At 47.1% G+C, this 18552-nt stretch overlaps 1 protein-coding gene across 5 annotated transcripts in view; it reads left to right on the top strand.

The window, feature by feature from the left end:
• The first annotated feature begins 3797 nt into the window (after positions 1-3797).
• AEBP2 (AE binding protein 2) overlaps positions 3798-18552 on the top strand; it is a 42506-nt gene continuing 27751 nt past the window's right edge. For 3 of the 5 annotated variants that reach the window (XM_084766279.1, XM_084766280.1, XM_084766278.1), the window contains exons 1-2: positions 4639-5406; positions 16821-17028. In XM_084766279.1, the coding sequence (XP_084622405.1) occupies positions 4721-5406; positions 16821-17028 (894 nt within the window). In that variant the 5' untranslated portion in view covers positions 4639-4720. Of the gene's footprint in view, positions 4048-4638; positions 5407-14432; positions 14544-16820; positions 17029-18552 lie in introns of those variants that run through there. The other 2 variants (XM_084766282.1, XM_084766281.1) reach the window with 2 other exon arrangements.

Below are 18552 nucleotides of genomic sequence, written 5' to 3'. Positions count from 1 at the left end.
CTCTGCCTTCCGAGAGCTGGGATTAAAGGCGTGTGCCACCACGCCCAGCTCTGATACATTCTTTTGTCCTCTGCGGATACCATAAACAAACACATGCATAGATATACATGCAAGCAAAATACCAGGACATAGAAAACAAAACAAACAACAACAAAATTAAACAACCTAGGCTGTAGCTCTCTGTGAACTGGAGGCCAGCCAGGTCTACAGCTCAAGTTCCCAGCCAGCCTCCCCAGGCTGCATAGTGAGACTCTGTTTCAAAAACAGAAAAGAAAAATTAAAGGAGAGATACAGATGGGCAGACAGACAGATAGAAAAACAAACAGTGAAGGTGGCTGTAGTGGTGCTCACCTGTAATCCCAGCACTTAGGGAGGTAAAGGCAGGCACAGCTCTGTGAGTTTGAGGCCAGCCTGGTCTATAATGTAATTCCAGGATAACAAAGGCTACACAGAGAAATCCTGTCTCGGGAAAAAGAAAAAGAGAGACAGAGAGAGAGAGAGAGAGAGAGAGAGAGAGAGAGGAAGGAAGGGGGAAAAGAAAGAAAAGACAGACCCCCCCCCCTTTTTTTTTTAGACAGGGTTTCTCTGTGTAACAGTCCTGGCTATCCTGGACTTGCTTTTTGTATACCAGGCTGGCCTTGAACTCACAGCGATCCACCTGCCTCTTTATGTGACCTCTTAATGGGGGCAGTGGATATGTCTCAAAGTAACTGGGTGATGCTGATGGGTTTCAACTCCAAATCTATAATCATATGAAAGACGGCTTGCAACTCTTGTCATTCTTCCTAGCTTTAACATCTAGAAGATGCGTATTTCCTCACAATGCCAAGTCACTCAGGGGAGGAGGTCATCCTATGACCATGGATCTTTCGCACTAGGGCCAAATCCACGCAAAATGTGACCCCGCAGCCAAATTTAGAGACATCTTAGGAGCATCTAACTTGCAGTGTGGCGGAAGTCCCAGCTTCCAGCTGAGGTGGCTCTGCTGCTCTGTGGTCAAGCAGGCCTGGGCATGTCTGGCGACCTGTGGAGGTAAGACTTAGCCAAACTGCCTGACAGGGCTCATTTTAGTGAAGAGAGAATGAAGAAGCAGTGTGAGAAAGACTTAGTCACGCGATCGAGAGTCATGAATGCAGCTTGAGGTAGCTGTGACTCAAATCTGTCACACGTCTAGGCCCATGCAAGCCTCTCTGGGTCTCTAAAGGAGACAGAATTGAGCAAAAGCATAGGGAGCCATTTCACAGAAGGCCTGGAACACGGGGCACAGCAGCTCACGGCAGGTTTCTGCTGACAACGCTGCTCAACACGATGATCTCCATCACTCCAGACTACATGCTGGTTTGGCCTGCGTGGTGGTTTGTCTTTCAGACCCTGGTGGGCGCAGTTGGTGCCTGGAACAGCAGAGGCAAGTGTGGGGAGGCAACGGGATGAAGCGTTGAAACACTTTCCAGACTCTCCATCCCAGGGGTCCCACAGCGTCTTAGGTGTGAGACCCAAGTCGTGTTACTTACTGCACTCTGTTACTATTCTGGGTGGTGTGTTTGAATACGGTGTCCAAATCAAATTCATTTTAAGAAATGGTGTGCTATTGGGCAATTGACAATTACAAATGTTAGAAACTGCAGGGGGCGGGGCTGGGGGTGGGTGGGGGTGGGGGTGGGTGGGTGGGTGGGGGGGTGACAGCGCATGCCTTTTATCCTAGCACTCCGGAGCAGGAGGATCGCTGTGAGTTCGAGGCCAAACTGGTCTACAAAGTGAGTCCAGGACAGTCAAGGCTACACAGAGAGACCTTGTGTAAAAAAGAAAGAAAGAAAGAAAGAAAGAAAGAAAGAAAGAAAGAAAGAAAAGAAATTGGGGGTCACAGAGAAAGAGACCATTGCAACTGAAGGGACTGGATAGGGTAACACTCTTGATCAAGGCCATGTGCTCATGAGATTGAACACACAGAGATAGGAAGTGCCTTTAGTTTTTTGTTCTAACTCAGATTGGAGGCTGTGTCCTTTCCCTACTGGCTGGGGTTCCATCTCAGGACCTTATTTAGTTGGCTAGTCTGAAAAGACTCATCCAGGAAATTGAGGGGGGGGGCGTGTCACTGCCCCAAGGAGAAAAGGGTCACTGCTCCAGGCCATCAAGATCCTAGAATAGAGCTATGGGCCTTTATGCAAACAAAGGTCTTATTGGGGAGGAGGATTACAATATTAGCATAAATTCTTAGATGATGTGGGGTGGGGTGGTGGGGGAAGAGGAGATAAAAATATTTGAATTTCTAACAGGCCTGATGGCACAAGCCTTTATTCCAGCACTCAGGAGGCAAAGGCATGAGGATCTCTGTGAGTTTGAGACCAGCCTGGTCTACAGAAAGAATTCCAGAACAGCCAGGGCAACACAGAGAAACTCTGTCTCAAAAACAAGCAACAATGAAAAGAAGAAGAAAGAGAAAAAAGGCTTTGCTCTGCTAATTCAGTCCTAATCGCCATGTTCAACAGAGCAATTGGTGCGTACACTGACTACATGGTTTTCAGTCCAATTCTGGTAATTTTTAAGTCTAAATTCCAAGATAATAACTCATTTTCTAATCTCTCTGGAAAAATGGCTTTGAATGCTAGTGTTTGAGGTTAGCACCTTGCACTGTATATTATTATTTTAACACCCCCATCCAAGATAGGGTTTCTCTGTGTAGCTCTGGCCTGGTCTCACTTTGTAGACCAGGCTGGCCTTGAATTCAAAGAGATCCTCCTGTCTCAGTCTCCCAAGTGCTGGGCTTATAGGCTTTCGCCAGCCTATTGTTTTAATCTTTGCTTTCCCTTGAGATAACCTTTTTTCTTTTTTCTTTTTTAGGATGCTTCCTCCCGCTGGGTGAACACTTCTGGCACTAACATATTACATATAATAGTATCCAAAGGTTAAGGCCACGGCTATAATACTGGGGTGTTTGTGGTGATACAGGCATCCACCTGTGGCCTGTGCCAGTTGCCCTCAAAATTGCAGGATCCCCCTGCCTCATTCTTGAGTGCTGTGATTACCTTGGTGGGCTACGTGTTCCTTTTGTTTTATTAATTATTTTAAATATTTTTAATTTTTCTTAGAGCAGTGAGTTCTGGAAATGTGAAAGTGTTCTAACTAGGGTTTTTTTTTTTCGGGATGCGCGTGTGTAGCTAAGAATGTCTGACGGAGAAAATGCGATGTCTCCTTTACTGCAAACTTCCCTGTGACACAAAGGAAAGGGACTCCTAAAGAGCCTTTCGCTTGCAGGGTGTGGTGGCACACGCCTTTAATCCGAGCCCTCGGGAGGCAGACACAGGCAGACCTCTGTAAGTTCGAGGCCAGCCTGGGCTACTAAGGGATTCCAGGACCGTCAAGGCCACATGGAGAAACAACGTCTCAAAACCAAAAACAAAGGGGGTCGGGTGGGGAGAGCCTTTCAGTAGACTGAGTAGTAATCTTTGCTTCCAGGCGTCCTTCCTTCTTCTCCACACCCTCCCTTTCTCTTTTTGAGACAAAATGCTGCAATTTTGAGGGCAACTGGCACAGGCCACAAGGTGGATGCCTGTATCACCACAAACACCCCAGTATTATAGCCGTGGCCTTAACCTTTGGATACTATTATATGTAATGTGTTAGTGCCAGAAGTGTTCACCCAGCGGGAGGAAGCATCCTTAAAAAAAAATAAAATAAAATAAAAATGTGTTATCTCTGGCCACCCTAGAATTTACTCTGTAGACCAGGCGGCCAGGAAATCGCAGAGACCGTCCTGCCTCTGCCTCTGCCTCGGGAGGGCAGGGAGTGAAGTCCCGCCCACAGGTACTTATGTGCAGCACACACGTGACGGGCGAGCAGAGGGCGGCAGAGCTCCGGCGGCCACGGACGGTTGCGAGCCGCCCCAAGGGTGCTGGGAACCGAGTGCCGGGCCAGCCGCCACGACACCCCCAAGAAGTCACGGCCTTCACCCAAGATTCGGTTAGCGGCAGCTCCTGATCTACAAACTCCCAGGACCCCTGAGCCAAAGTGCTGCCTTGGCTTCCTCCGAGCTGCCCAACTTGGAAACAGGTAAGCAGGCCCGGCTAGGAGGGTGGCCTAAGGGACCACTGTGTCGCGCATGCGGGCTTGATGCCTCAAGAAAAAAGAGCAAAAAAAAAAAAAAACCCGATTGTTTTACTTTCTGTCCATTTTTTGGTGTGCCCCGTCTTTGAGTAAAGCAAGCGCTCATTAAGGCCAGACAGACACTTGCTCCATTTCTAGCTCCCTTCTTCAGGCCACACTCCCAGACTCTCCGAGCGGGTGGTTTCCTCTAGAGAAGTACGGGGCTGTGTGTGAAACTCCCCCCCTTTACTGACTTCGGGTTTCGGTGGCTCGTCGCTGAGCCACCCGGCGCGGGAAGGCGTGGGAAGGCCGCATGAAACTCTTGAGGGGCCCAGCCCGCAGGAGGGGGGGGTGGGGGTGACTGCCGCCGGCCGCCGCCGCGCATGCGCGCTGCGCCCACGGCGGCGAGTGGCGCGCGCGTTCCGGCGCGTGTCCCCGCGCGGGCTCCGTAGCGCGTGTGCAGCCTGACGCAGCCCCGCGGGCCCTCCTCCCGCTCTGCGGCGGCCGCGGCCGAGAGGAGTTCGGGGCGGGCGGGCGGGCGTGCGGGGCGGGGCGGGAGGGGGAGCGAGGCGGCGCGCCGGGAGAGGAGGCGGCGGCGGCGGCGGCGGCGAGAGGAGGCGGAGGAGCAGCAGGCGCCGCCATGGCCGCCGCGCTCGCTGACATGGCCGACCTGGAGGAGCTCTCCCGCCTCAGCCCGCTGCCCTCCGGCAGCCCCGGGCCCGCGGCGCGCGGCCGGGCTGAGCCGCCCGAAGAAGAGGAGGAGGAGGACGACGAGGAGGCGGAGGCGGAGGCGGTGGCCGCGCTGCTGTTGAACGGGGGAGCGGGCGGCGGCGGCGGCGGCGGCGGTGGCGGTGGCGGCGGCGGCGGCGGCGCGGGGGGCGGCGAGGCGGAGACCATGTCGGAGCCGAGCCCCGAGAGCGCCAGCCAGGCGGGCGGGGACGAGGACGAGGAGGAGGAGGACGATGAGGATGAGGGCAGTAGCAGCGGCGGCGCCGAGGAGGAGAGCAGCGCCGAGAGCCTGGTGGGCAGCAGCAGCGGCGGCTGCAGCGGCGACGAGACGCGCTCGCTGAGCCCGGGCGCGGCGAGCAGCAGCAGCGGCGATGGGGACGGGAAGGAGGGCCTGGAGGAGCCCAAGGGACCGCGGGGCGGCCCCGGCGGCCCGGGCAGCGGAGGCGGTAGTAGCAGCAGTAGCGTGGTGTCGAGCGGAGGCGACGAGGGCTACGGCACCGGGGGAGGCGGGAGCAGCGCGACCTCCGGGGGCCGGAGGGGCAGCCTGGAGATGTCGTCGGACGGGGAGCCGCTGAGCCGCATGGACTCGGAGGACAGGTCAGTGCGCCGCCACGGGGACGCCTCCGGGACCCGACCGAGGGGACTCTTCCCGGACTCCGTCCAGGGGACTCTGGGGACTCCTTCCAAGACTCTGGAGGGGACTCCTCCCGGACCCCACCGAGGGGACCCAGGGGACTCCCCTTGGACCCTGTCTAGGGCACTCCTCTTGGTCCCCATTCCTTGCCCGATCTCCTCCCACCTGGATCCGGAGTCCAGCCATGGGGACCTCCTCGCAAAGATCCGATCCCCTCGCTCTAAGTAAACTCCTGGGCTCCACCGAGGGCACCAAGGGGACTTTTCTCGCCGCAATCCTTTCCCTTCCTTGCCTCTCCTTCCCGACCCCGCCCGCCTGCCCCCTTGGGGACCCCTTCACCGTGTTCCCCCACCCCCATCTCGGACTCTGGGACCCCAGATCCCAGGGACTTTCTCTCCGCGATCTCCCGCCCCCTGAATTCTCGGCCCCTCCCTTATATTTCAACTCGGAAATCCCGGGCGGCCGCCGCGCCCCTCTCACTAGTGAGCGGCTTCCAACTCCTCACCATCCCCCTCAACTCTCCTTTCCCCACCCTCCTTTCCTCGGCGCCGCTCTTCTTTCGGACGGAAGGACGACTCTATCCCGGAGACAGCCCCCCAAAGCGGCCCAGACCCTTCAGCCGAGCTCCAGAGGCCCTTGATGTACACCTCGGTACACAAGGTTAGCTTCGTGCATCGGTGTTCGGGAACACTTGTCAGAACTGTAATTGACAAGTGCTTTCCAATATGGCTGGTCTTCTGGATCTCACAGAACTAACTTGTGCAGGCAGGAGACCCCAGCTCTGGCTTTGCTTTACTTTAAAAAGACTGTTGGTCCATAATATCTAATCACTGCTCCCCAAATCCCTCATATATGGTCCTTATATCATCTTTAAGGGGATTTGAATCTTGGGCCACCAAATCTGGGTGAAAGTTTAAAACAGAAAGACCATTGTGGAAAGGAACAGTGAATTGATGTCCTTTATAGTAACTTTGCCGAATCGGAAAAAATTGGATTCACAAGATACAGCGTTGGAGGTTTTTTAAAAAATTAGGATGTGGCTTAAAAACGGCTGTATGCAGTGATACTTTGATGTGGGTGTTAAGGCCCCCTTTTAAAGTCTTATGTGGAGGTGTCTGGAGGAATTAGCTCTTTTATAGAGCATGCTCTAGATAGAACATAGAAGAAATGCTGTATGTCTTGCTTGCCGCTCAAGTTTTTGATTGCTTTGTGAAATTTTGTACTTTAAAAGGGATCTCTTGCTTATTGTGTTCCTAAAGTACATCAGCACTTTTGACCATCTGCTGGTGTTTTGATGATTGGAATTTATAAACCAGTACTGTTTTATCTCTGGGTTGTATTTTTGGGGGGAATGGAGGGGTGTCTGGCTAATAACTCAGTTGCCCTTACTTGATCCCACCTACCTTTAGCCCCTGGATGCTGGCTTCATACCCACCACCACACCTGGATTTTAAGTTAAAGCACTTTAAAGTCTTTAGGAATTCTGGTTGCTAACAAGTAAAGATGAGCATATTATAATTAGTGATGCTGGAATATTCTGGAACAAAATTCTTAGGAATTCTTTTGACAGCTTAAATCCAAGACAAGTAAATACTTGTTCTCTCCACCAACATTTCTTTGCTATGACAGGGTTTCGCCTTGTAACCCAGGCTAGACTGGAATTCACAGAAATCCTCAGCCTCCCAAATGCAGGAGCCACCATATGTGGCTCAAGAAGTGCTCTTGAATGCAGTAAAACAGACTTGCTCCAGAGAAAATGTAGAGTCTGCTCCCTTAGAAAAATTGAGCTGAACTGTGTAGTTTCTTTAACAAAAGTTAAAAGTTCACTGGGGCAGCCTATTTTGGTGGTTGCTCTCTGCTGCAGGAAGCTGTTACTCAGTAAAACCTTGTCTGCCCTTCAGAAACACCAGTTGATTCGAACTGCAGAGTGAAGCATGTGCATGTTTCATCGATGACATCTGCCAACTCTTCCGCCTAGTGCACACATGTGCATGTCCACATTCCATGCCTTTATCTTATCCTATGTTTATGATGCATGAGAGGGGCGGCTTTACCTTCCAGCTAGCAGATAGGAAACAGATTGAGTGTCTCCTTGAAAACGGCATTCCTTGAGATGCAGCTGGATGTCACAGTTCTCTTCCTCACAAGAGTTCGCCTTTATTTAAACTAAATAGTTCATATTTATTTAAGTTGTTCACTTTAATATTTAAGGAAGAAAGTTTATTTTGGCTTGTAGTCATTGGGGTGGGGTCTGGGGAGCACAGTCCATCCTGACAGGGAAGTGCCATGCAGGAACAGCACTGGGCAGGAGCAGGAAGCTGGCTGCTCACATTATGTCCACACTAAGACTGGACATGGGAAGAGCCTGTGGGCTTTGTTTTATTATTTATTAGAGTCTGTGTAGTCCTGGTGTCTCGGAACTACACACGTAGGACCAAGCTGGCCTCAATCTCAGATCCTTCTTTCTGCTGAACAACCCCTGGCTTAGGGAAATCCTGGGTTTGGTCACACCTGCAGCCAGACCTGAGATGTTCCCTGGGGAGCTGTCCACAGTATGGTTTGGGGGTGGGGATAAAGTCCATCATGACTGGGGGAGGTGTGACTAAAGAGGCTTACAGCTATGGCCTAAAATAATTCACTTGAGATAACAAGTGATATTTATCTTAGAATCCTGTTGTTTTTATCTCTCCCACTCCTCTTACTTTTAGGAGAATGAATTTCTGGTTAAGCAGTAGTTTAGTAAATTGGCTTCATTTGGTATTGAGCATCTTTGTGTGTTTTTCTAGACAGGGTTTTTCTGTGTAGCCTTAGCTGTCTTGGACTCTTAGTAGGCCAGGCTGGTCTCCAACTCATGAGATCCAACTCCCGCCTCCTAAGTGCTGGGATTAAAGGCGCCTGCTACCACCACCCAGTTTGAATGTCCTATTGTAACAACGCAATGAAGAGTAACATTGGTACCAAAAGGCTAAAACAAACATTCTTGCTGTACTGGACTCATTGTAGACCAAGCAGGCCTCAAACTCAGATCTGCCTGCCTCTGCCTCCCCATAATGCTGGGATTATTGGTGTGTGTGTACACATATATACATGTACCATGGTGCACACTTGTGGAGTTTAAGGAGGACTAGCTTCCATCTTGTATGATCTTGGGAATCAGGTCAGCTGGCCGTGCAGCAAATCCATTTACCTGCTGAACTCACTGGCCCATTTTTGCTTTCTTAATGATTTTAAACATTGGCAACTGAAAAAAAAATGCTGTTTTAGTGATTATTTCAGGGTAGTAGCTTTATCACTTGCCTTGGGAATCCTTACTAGTGAAATTGGATTGTAGCCGTGATGGTTTTGAATACCTCCTGTTGGCTTTGAGTTTTATATTTCAGAGTTAAAGTTTGAAAAGGACCCATTATTTATTTTGTTTCTTCGAGACAAGGTTTTTCTGTAGTCTTTGCTGTCCTGGACTTGCTTTGAGACCAGGTTGGCCTTGAACTCAGAGGTGTACCTGGGATTACATGCCTGTGCCACTATACCCAGCTCCAGATTTAAATCTTGAGTTTACCTTTATTTAGATCGCAGATTACACCAATCTGTGGACTCTTACTTTATATTTCATGGAAGGTAGTTGTAAGTTTTGTAATTGGAAACACATAGTAGCTTAAAATGTAGAGGCATTCCTGTGACACCAATACCTTTAATTATTTGTACTTTTTTTCCCCCCTCTTTGTAGACCAGGCTGGCCTCTAACTCACAACAATCCATCTGCCTGCCTCTGCTTCCTAAGTGCTGAGATTAAAGGCGTGTGCCATCACACCCTGCTGTTTTGTACTTTTCAATTAGAATGTTTAGTTTTTCTGGTTTTGAAAACATGCAGACAAGCCAGGCTGTGGTGTGCAAACCTGTAATCCCAGTACTCTGGAGACAGTCATTAGCCTGGTCTACATACAGATCAAGTTCCAGGACAGACAGGGTTGGTTAAAAAGAGAAACCCTATAAAATAAAAAAATAAGGTTGACCCGTTTGAGTTATCTGCTATGCCTTAGAGCTTATAGAAATTCTATCCCCCACCCCTAAGAGTTTCTCTGTAACAGCCCTGGCTGTCCTGAACTCACTTTGTAGATCTGCCTGCCTCTGTATCCAAGTCCTGGGATTAAAGGCTTATGCCTGGCTATTTTATGGAAATTTCTTAAGTATGTATGTTCTGCTTATAGAAAAATAATTACATAGAAATTCCTAGGTATTAGAATATTTGTCATTTACCAACAGGTATTAGACATTTTTGTTTTTAAAATATTTCTTTTTAATTAGATGTAGTTAGTGTGTGTGCATCTGTACGTACTGTGGTGCAAGTGCAAAGCCTGAGGCATTGGGGTCCGTCCCCCCCCCCCCCCCCCAGATGGCGATCTAGGTAGTTGTGAACCTCCGGTTGTGAGTCCTGGGAGCCAAACTTTGTTTTCTGGAAGTGTTTGTCCTTAACCTGAAAGATCTCTCCAGCCTTGTATTTGAAGTATTGCAGTGACAAATGGCTAATTCTTTATTTAAATTTATTTTTTCTTGAGACAGGGTTTCTTAATATAGCCTGGGCTGTGCTGGACTAGCTTGTAGATGGGGCTGACCTTGATCCGCCTGCTTCTGCCTCCCAAGTACTGGGATTACAGGTGTGCACCACCAAGCCCAGCTTAAGTGACCAATTTCTTCTTTTTCTTCTCTCTCTTTCTCAACTTTATTTTTTATTTTTTTGTTTTTTTGGTTTTTCGAGACAGGGTTTCTCTGTGTAAGCCTGTCCTGAAACTTTCTTTGTAGACCAGGCTGGCTTCAAACTCACACAGATCTGCTTGCCTTTGCCCCGCTGAGTACAGGATTTACAGGTGTGTGGCATGACTAATTTCTAAAATGATTAAATGCTGTACAAAATTGATTATCAAACAAGAAATAGGTTACAGCATATTTGATAATTAATTAAAAATATATTATTAACTTATAACAATTTAGATGTAATATGAATATTAACTTTAAACTAAATTTTTAAATATTTGTGTCTGTAAGAGAATGTGAGTGCAGTGTGCATTATGTAAGTTTTTTGTTTTTTGATGTGGAAGATAGAGGGACAACTTTTGCTGATCCATCTCGTATGTTGACATTTAGCCTTCAATTCCAAGGTAGATGTTGCCATAGCTCCTAGCAGATGCTCACGTAGGCCATGCTAGCCCCATGTAGTTTGGCTGGCTTAGAACTCCTGATCCTTCTACTACACAGTCTCCAAGTAAGTGCTGGGATTACAGACCAGTCCTCCCACAGTTAGCAATTAATCAATTTGATTAATGAAAAGTGAAAAATGTCAGCCTTTATTTTTTGTCATTTGTTATGGGGGAGTTGCAGTGGAGAGTTTAGTAGTGCAGTGGATCATAGTGCCAATCAGCATGGCCCACGTATTTGGTTTGACAGGGAGCTTCAGTTAGCTCAGTGCCTCAGCACTTGCACAGGGTAGTTTGTATGGCATCAGTACGGACTGGCTGCTTTCACCTAGAGTTGATCTGAAAAGGAGCAAAGGGGAAGCCACAGAGCTCTTCGAGCCAGATAAACCTCTTTATTTTGTTTTGTCTGTATTTATGTCTGTACCACATGTGTGCTTGGTGCCATTGGGAGCCTTGGGACTGCGTTTTACGGTTTTCAGAATGAAACCCAGCCCTGTGGAAGAGAAGTAGCCAGTGCTCCTTACAGCTGAGTGATAGTGTAGCACCTCAGTAAGCCTTTTCTGTATCTATTTAAGTCTCTGATACATTTAATTGCTTTTTCACCCATGAGTGAAACAAACTTCTTAAACCCTCAAAACGCTACAATTTAACGGGAAGTTTCCTACACCCCTGTATCTCATCACTTGGTAGGCAGAGGCAGACCATTCAGCAAATATCAGGTTGGCTTGGTCCACATGCGTTCCAGGTCGTCCAGTGCTCATATATACTAAAAAAATAGCCACTCCGGCTGGGCGTGGTGGCACAGGTCTTTAATCCCAGCACTCGGGAGGCAGAGGCAGGTGGATCTCTGTGAGGTCAAGGCCAGCCTGGTTTACAAAAGGAGTCCAGGACAGCCAGGGCTACACAGCGAAACCTTGTCTCAAAGCACTCCAACCCCAACCCCCAAAACAAAACCATCATAACACAATTACTGCCTTTTCTGGCCACCGTGTATGTGTGAGCCTGTGAGTGTATTTTGGGGTGGCCTGCTTACTCTTTGGCCCAGGCTGTCTTTTAATCCATGTTGATCCACCTACCTGCCATGGCCTTCCTTGTGCTAGGATTACAGGCATGAGCCACCACTTCCTTAATTTTTCTTCACTATATTAACTTTTTTGCTTATTTTTTGTGTGTGTGCTCACGAGTTCTGGTGTTAGAATCAGAGGACAACTTGTGGGAGTTGGGTCTTTTCATCATGTTGGTATCTGGGATTGAACTCAATGGCTGAGTCCCTTGAAATTAAAGTTACAGAGAGTTGTAAGACACCAACCATATGGGTGCTGGGAATCAGCCTGGACTCTCTTCTGCTGAGTATCTCTACAGCCCCCCCCCCCCTTTTTTTTTTTTAAAGGCAAGGTCTCTTCTAGACCACACTAACCTGGAACTCACTTTGTAGACCAGACTAGTCTCAGTCATTCAGCCTTGGGGTACTGAATTATAGGCCTGATCAGTCACCCAGTGGCAGTCTCCCTCCCTCCCTCCCTCCCTCCCTCCCTCCCTCCCTCCCTTCCTTCCTTCCTTCCTTCCTTCCTGACAGGGTTTCTCAGTAGCCTTGGTTGTCCTGGAACTCACTCTGTATGTAGATCAGGCTGTACTCAGATCCACCTGCCTCTGTCCCTCTCCCAAGTGCTGGTACTAAAGGTCTGTACCACCATGCACTGGCCCCAGTGGTAGTTTTTGGCTTTTTGTTTTGTTTTGTTGTTTTTCTCTGTGTAGCCTTGGCTGTCTTGGACTCACTTTGTAGACCAGGCTGGCCTTGAACTCACAGCCCTCCACCTGCCTCTGCCTCCCAAGTGCTGGGATTAAAGGCGTGTACCAACACTGCCCAGCTTTAACTGGGTGTAAAAAAGCCTTTAATACATTGATTTGTTTGTGTATAAAGGTCAGAGGACACCGTGTGCCAGCCAGTTTTCCCCTTTAACTTTTATGTGGGTTTTGGGGGCTGCGCTCAGGTGCCCAGGCTTTTGCATGCTTTTAACCGCGGTGTCTCTAGCCTCCTGGAAATGATCTTACAAAGTAGAAGGCCACACTTGATTGTTAGTCGTATTTAAAGTAAGGTGTTCCACTGTTGGCCCGACCACGACTGCCTGTGTCTCTGGCTAGAGAACTGTGGTGCAGTGTGCTAGAGGGCTGTCTACTTGAGAAGCAAGCTCAGTGTGCGGGGTGAAGTGAGAGTGTCGTACAAGAAAGCAGCCTGCTTGTTTTCCACAGACTGCATTTCATCATTGTTGCATAAAGTCCCTTTTGACTAATTTAGTGAATGCTGCTGGGTCTTGGGGAGAAAAAATCCTTTGTCTCTTTCTAGAGAAGTCATTGTGGGGATAGACAGCAGTCTTTTTTTTCTTGATTAGAAAAACCCATTTTGGCTATTTGGTTTACTGTGATAATTAGATGTAATTAGAGTAATAGTAAAAATATCTTGGTTTTGCTTAATGATTTTTAATCTGCCTCTAATTTTTTATGATCAGCTCAGTGTGACAGCCATGTATTTCATTTATTTTAAGCTATCTCTCCAGCCCCTCATCTTGATTTTAATTATTTATTTTTTGAGACGAGGTGTCACTGGCCTGAAACTCACAGTTATGCTTGCCTCTGCCTCCCAAGTCACTCTGACCCTTTAAGTACTCCTAGACCTATAGTTTTGGCCTCCCCCTTAAGCAATTTTCATTTCATATGTAGGGTCGTATGTGTTTCATTCTACTTATCTCCCCTCCCTTTTTGAGACAGAGTCTCACTAAGCCTGGAATTGCTGGTCCCTAATTGAGATTCCCTCAGTTAACTTGGGCCAACAGAAGCTAGTTAGGATACTATCCTTGAGCTTTCCCAGTGTGAACCCAGCACCATGGCATCCTGAGGTAGACCATTTATTGCTAGGTCTGAACTGCTGGTAATTTGTCCTCCTCCCTCTGCCTGAGGGTTACAGACATGTCACACCAGGTGGCCCATGTTCTATTCTGAAAAATTTGGAATACTTGTTTATAGGCTATAGATGTACCACACACATGAGTTACAAGGTTCTATTCCTAATTCCTTATATACAGTCACTAGGAATTTGTAGTAATTAAATGAATTGAAGGGCTTCTGAAGACTGTTTATAAGGGAAAACGGTTTGGTAAGAGGTTAAGGACATTTTGTACTGGAAATGTCCCGACCTTCACCCCCCCCCCAATCTCTGTCTCTTTCTCTCCCCCCACCCCCTCCAACAGGGTCTCTGTAGCCCTGGCTGCCCTGAATTCACTTTGTAGACCAGGCTGGCCTTGAACTCACTGAGATCCACTTACCTGCCTCTGCCTCTCAAGTGCTAGGATTAGACCATCCAGCTAAAACCTTCATTTCTTTTTTCTCCCTTCCTTCCTTCCTTCCTTCCTTCCTTCCTTCCTTCCTTCCTTCCTTCCTTCCTTCCTCCCCCCCCTCAGTTTTTTTGAGACAGTGTTTCTGTGAGTACCCCCTGGCTGTCCTGTAATTACTCTGTAGATCAGGCTGGCTTTGAACTCACGGAGATACGTCTGCCTCTGCCTCCTGAGTGCTGGGATTAAAGGCGTGTGCCACCTCCGCCCAGCTTCTTTTTAAATATTTTATTTATTGTACATGAGTGCTCTGTCTGCATGTACACTTGCATGGCAGAAGAGGGCATTAGATCACATTATACATGGTTGTGAGCCACCATGTGGTTGCTGGGAATTGAACTCAGGACCTCTGGAAGAGCAGACTGTGCTCTTAACCTCTGAGCCATCTATCCAGTCCTGTTTCTTTCTTGACAGGTTTTCTCTGTGTAGCCTTGGCGATCCTAGACTTTGTAGACCAGGCTGGCCGCAAACTCAGAGATCTGCTTGCCTTCATTTCTTGACTCGAGTTTGGAATATGCATTCATGGTAGGTTCAAGGTCCCCAAATTCATGCACCTTAATCCTTTCCTGTCTAAGAGCTCGGTGGTTTCCAATCCTTTTTTTCAGGGGAAGTATTTCAAGACAGGGTTCCTCTGTATATCTTTGGCTGTCCTAGACTTGTAGACTAGGCTGGCCTCCAACTCACAGCTGGGATTTAAGGCATGCACCACCCAGCTGGTTTCCAGCTCTTTAATAAAGTGTTGTTATCACAGTGGTGGACATGTTGGTGTCTGCTGTTGAGAAAAGGGAAATTAAAAACAGTTTACATGGTTTTTGTAAATACATGGAATAAATTCTGTGTTCCCTACTGCACAGCATGGCAATTATTGTGGGTAACAGGATAGTTGGGAGTTTGGATGTGCCACAAAAGATGATGTTTAAGGTTATAGGGATGTTCATTTCCCTAGTTTGCTCCATTGTACAGCTACTGAACATCACTTTGCTCCATAAGTGACAACTATGTATCCTTCAAAATTAAAACAATTTATGAATTTCCAGTAGTGGTTGAAAATTTCTTCTCAAATGAAACTGTATATGGAACCCCAACACAAATCGTTACTTATTATGTATACAGTGCTCTGTCTGCATGTATGCCTTTATACCAGAAGAGGGCACCAGATCACATTACAGATAGTTGTGAGCCACAATGTGCTCTTAACCTCTGAGCCATCTCTCTAGATCCTAACACATAAACATTAAAGTGCTATTTGATTAGGATTGACTTGGGGGTCAGGTCTTTGGAATTTCTGTTTATGTTACATTTTATTTCATGTGCATATGTGGAGGCATGTATGCCAAGGCATTGGTGTAGAAGTCAGAACAACAGCTTTGCAAGAGCTGGTGCTCTCTCATGGGAGGTCTTTAATATGCTGAATGAGGGTGTTCCATCATGAACTAAATCCCTCAGTTCTACAATTGTTAATTTGTTTGGTTTTGAGACAGTCTGAGTGTAGCTCAGGTTGGCCATGACCTTATGGTGAGCTTCTTGCCTTTTTTTTGTTTTTTGAGACGCAGATTCTCTGTGTAACAGCTCTAGCTGTCCTGGAACTTACTCTGTAGACCAGGCTAGCCTCAAACTCAGATCCGCCTGCCTCTGCCTCTCAAGTGCTGGGATTAAAGGTGTGTCCCCCTCCCCCCCAACTTTGTCTTGCTTTTTTAAGTGCTGGGGTTGTAGGTATGAAGTACCACACCCAGTTCCAAATTGAGCCTTTTCTTTTAATTCACTTGTAGCTGAGGATGATTTTGCACTTCATAACCTTCTGTCCTTATCTACCAAGTGCAAGGATTAGGTTTATGTGGTGCTACAGATTGAACACAGGAGGTCTGTGCATTGGCAAGCCATCTGTTGAGCTTTGTGTGTGTATATGCTGGCATGCATGTGTATGTGGGCACATATGGAGGTCAGAGGGACAACTAACTAGAGAGTTGGTTCTCTCATTCCACCATGTGGGTCCTGAGGATTGAACTCAGGTCATTAGAATTGGTGGCAAGCAACTTTACCTGCTGAGCCATCTTTCTCTGGTTTTTCATTTCTCTTGTTTTCCATTTTGGTCCTGGAGATTGATAGGCAAGCACTCTACTAATGCAGAATACTCTGGTCTGAAACTGAATTTAATTAACTTTAGTGCTGGAAACTGAACCGTGGATATGCTATGGAGGCAACCTGCCACTTCTTTATAATCCAGTTTGAGCCTTTTCATATTAAAAGTGTGAAGAGCCAGGTATTATGGTGTTGGGGTAGGGGCATGCCTCCTGATCAGGGGTGTGGGAATTTGTTTGCTTCCCAGGTCTTTAGTCCTTTAGGATTTAGGATGTGGGCGTTCCAGATCCAGAGAATGCTTTCTGTGCAGCTTAGTTCAGAGGTTTCAGTAAATGCAATGTGTGTGTGTGTGTGTGTGTGTGTGTGTGTGTGTGTGTTGGGGCAGTGTTGATGGTTTGTGGGGTCGAGCCCAGCTATGAAAATGTTCTGCCATTACCTACATCTTCAGCCCCTGTTCCCTCCTTTAAGATATATTCACAGCAGATCTCGGTTCCCTCACTCTCCCAAGCTGTCTTCAAATTCAGCCCCACACCGTCCACTGTGTGAGGCACTGTTCTGTATTTATCTTGTATTTTATTGCCAGTTAATTTTAAAGCATTGCAATTGAATGGAGAATTTTCAGTATGCATTATTTGTATAGAGCAGAATGTTGTAATTTAGTATTTGTAAGCTCATTCGTGTTGGTGAATTTCTAGGAGTAACAGCCCTTTTCTTCTCTTGTAGCATAAGCAGTACTCTAATGGACGTAGACAGCACAATTTCCAGTGGGCGTTCAACTCCAGCAATGATGAATGGACAAGGGAGCACTACTTCTTCAAGCAAACACATTGCCTATAATTGTTGTTGGGACCAGTGCCAGGCATGCTTCAACTCTAGCCCAGACCTGGCAGACCACATCCGTTCCATACATGTAGATGGTCAGCGTGGAGGGGTTGGTTTTGCCATTCTTTTTCATTGTTTTTTATTTTATTCATTTATAATTGCTAATAGGGTTTTTCTTCTTTACCAAAGGAAGTGGAGAATTTACCTCAGGGTTTTTGTTATTGTTCTATCTACTTGCTAGGATTACATGAAAGTAGGGTATAGTTTTTTGGATTTCAATTTGCTCTTAGATATTTTTTTGGGAGGAAAAAACCCCTTTAAAACTGTAGTAGAGATCTATAAATGGACACAGCCAGCCCGAGTGATGGTGCCATGGTTGGCACATGCAACCAGCCATGCAATTTGAAGGGATTAGAACCATCTTTTCTAGCCTCCTTTAGAGTTTGTGTTAAATTTGGGTGCTTTGCCTGCATGCATGTGTGTGCATTCTGCATGCCTGGTGCCTGCAGAGACTGGAGATAGATACTTGTGAGCTGCCACTTGAGTGCTGGGAATTGAACCCAGGTCCTCTGGAAGAGAAGCCAGTGTTCTTAAGTGCTGAGCCATCTATCCAGCACCCCTATTTCATATATAAGTATAGATGGATATGTTAAAGCAACGGATTATTATTATACTTTAAAGAATTAAGGAGACAATCTGGGTGTTATATAACCCTAGCACTCAGGAATATCTAGGCTGCTTAGGATTAGTACCAAAGACTTTAAAAAAGTAATAAAACCAGAAATGTTTTGTGTAATTAGCAAGGTGGGAAAAACCAAGCTTTTGTGTCAAGTATAATTAATTGTGTATATACTTTGGATTCTCCATGGTGGCGTGGGTGATTTTTGAGATAGAAGCCTGAAACGCATGTGCGCAAGTGTGCGTGCCTGCATTTTATTATTCCTGGCTGTCCTGGACCTCACTGAGATCTGCCTGCCTCTGCCTCTCAAGTGAGAACTTAATTTTCTGCCTGCATGCACACATGCAGGCCAGAAGAGGGCACCAGATCTCATTATAGATGGTTGTGAACCATTTATAGATGGTTCTTGGAATTGAACTCGGGACCTTTTGAAGAAAAGCCAGTGCTCTTCACCTCTGAACCATCTCTCCAGCCCCCTTGAACATTTTTTCTTTATACAGCGGGTATCCGATCATACTATAGATGGTTGTGAGCTACCATGTGTTTGCTGGGAATTGAACTTAGTACCTCTGGAAAAATAGGCAGTGCCTTCTGTCCAGCCCCAGCCATGAACTTTTGTGTTGACTCTGCTATCCTTCACTTTTTGGCACTTTTCTATCTCTCGTCTTCTGAATTCTGGGAATATAGGCATGTATCACCATGCCTGGCTAGTCTGTCTACTATATTTATTTGTTTTGTCTAACAGTCCCTAATAGGATTTATTAACGTAGGCAAACCTTAATTGACTGATAGGACCCACTGCTGAATGTGGTGAGGCAAGTCTGCACTGCGGAGGCAGTGGCAGTTGGATTTTATGTGTTTGAGGTCAGCCTGGTCTACATACTAGCCAAGGATACGCGGTGTAGTGAGACACTGCCTCAGAAAAACAAAAACAAATTTTATAATGGAAGTATT

The sequence above is a fragment of the Acomys minous genome (assembly GCF_964271855.1).
Source record: "Acomys minous genome assembly, chromosome: 17".
NCBI classification, from domain to species: Eukaryota; Metazoa; Chordata; class Mammalia; order Rodentia; family Muridae; genus Acomys; species Acomys minous.
Note: the sequence above shows the minus strand (reverse complement) of the source record. Positions and strands in the feature narration are given on the sequence as shown.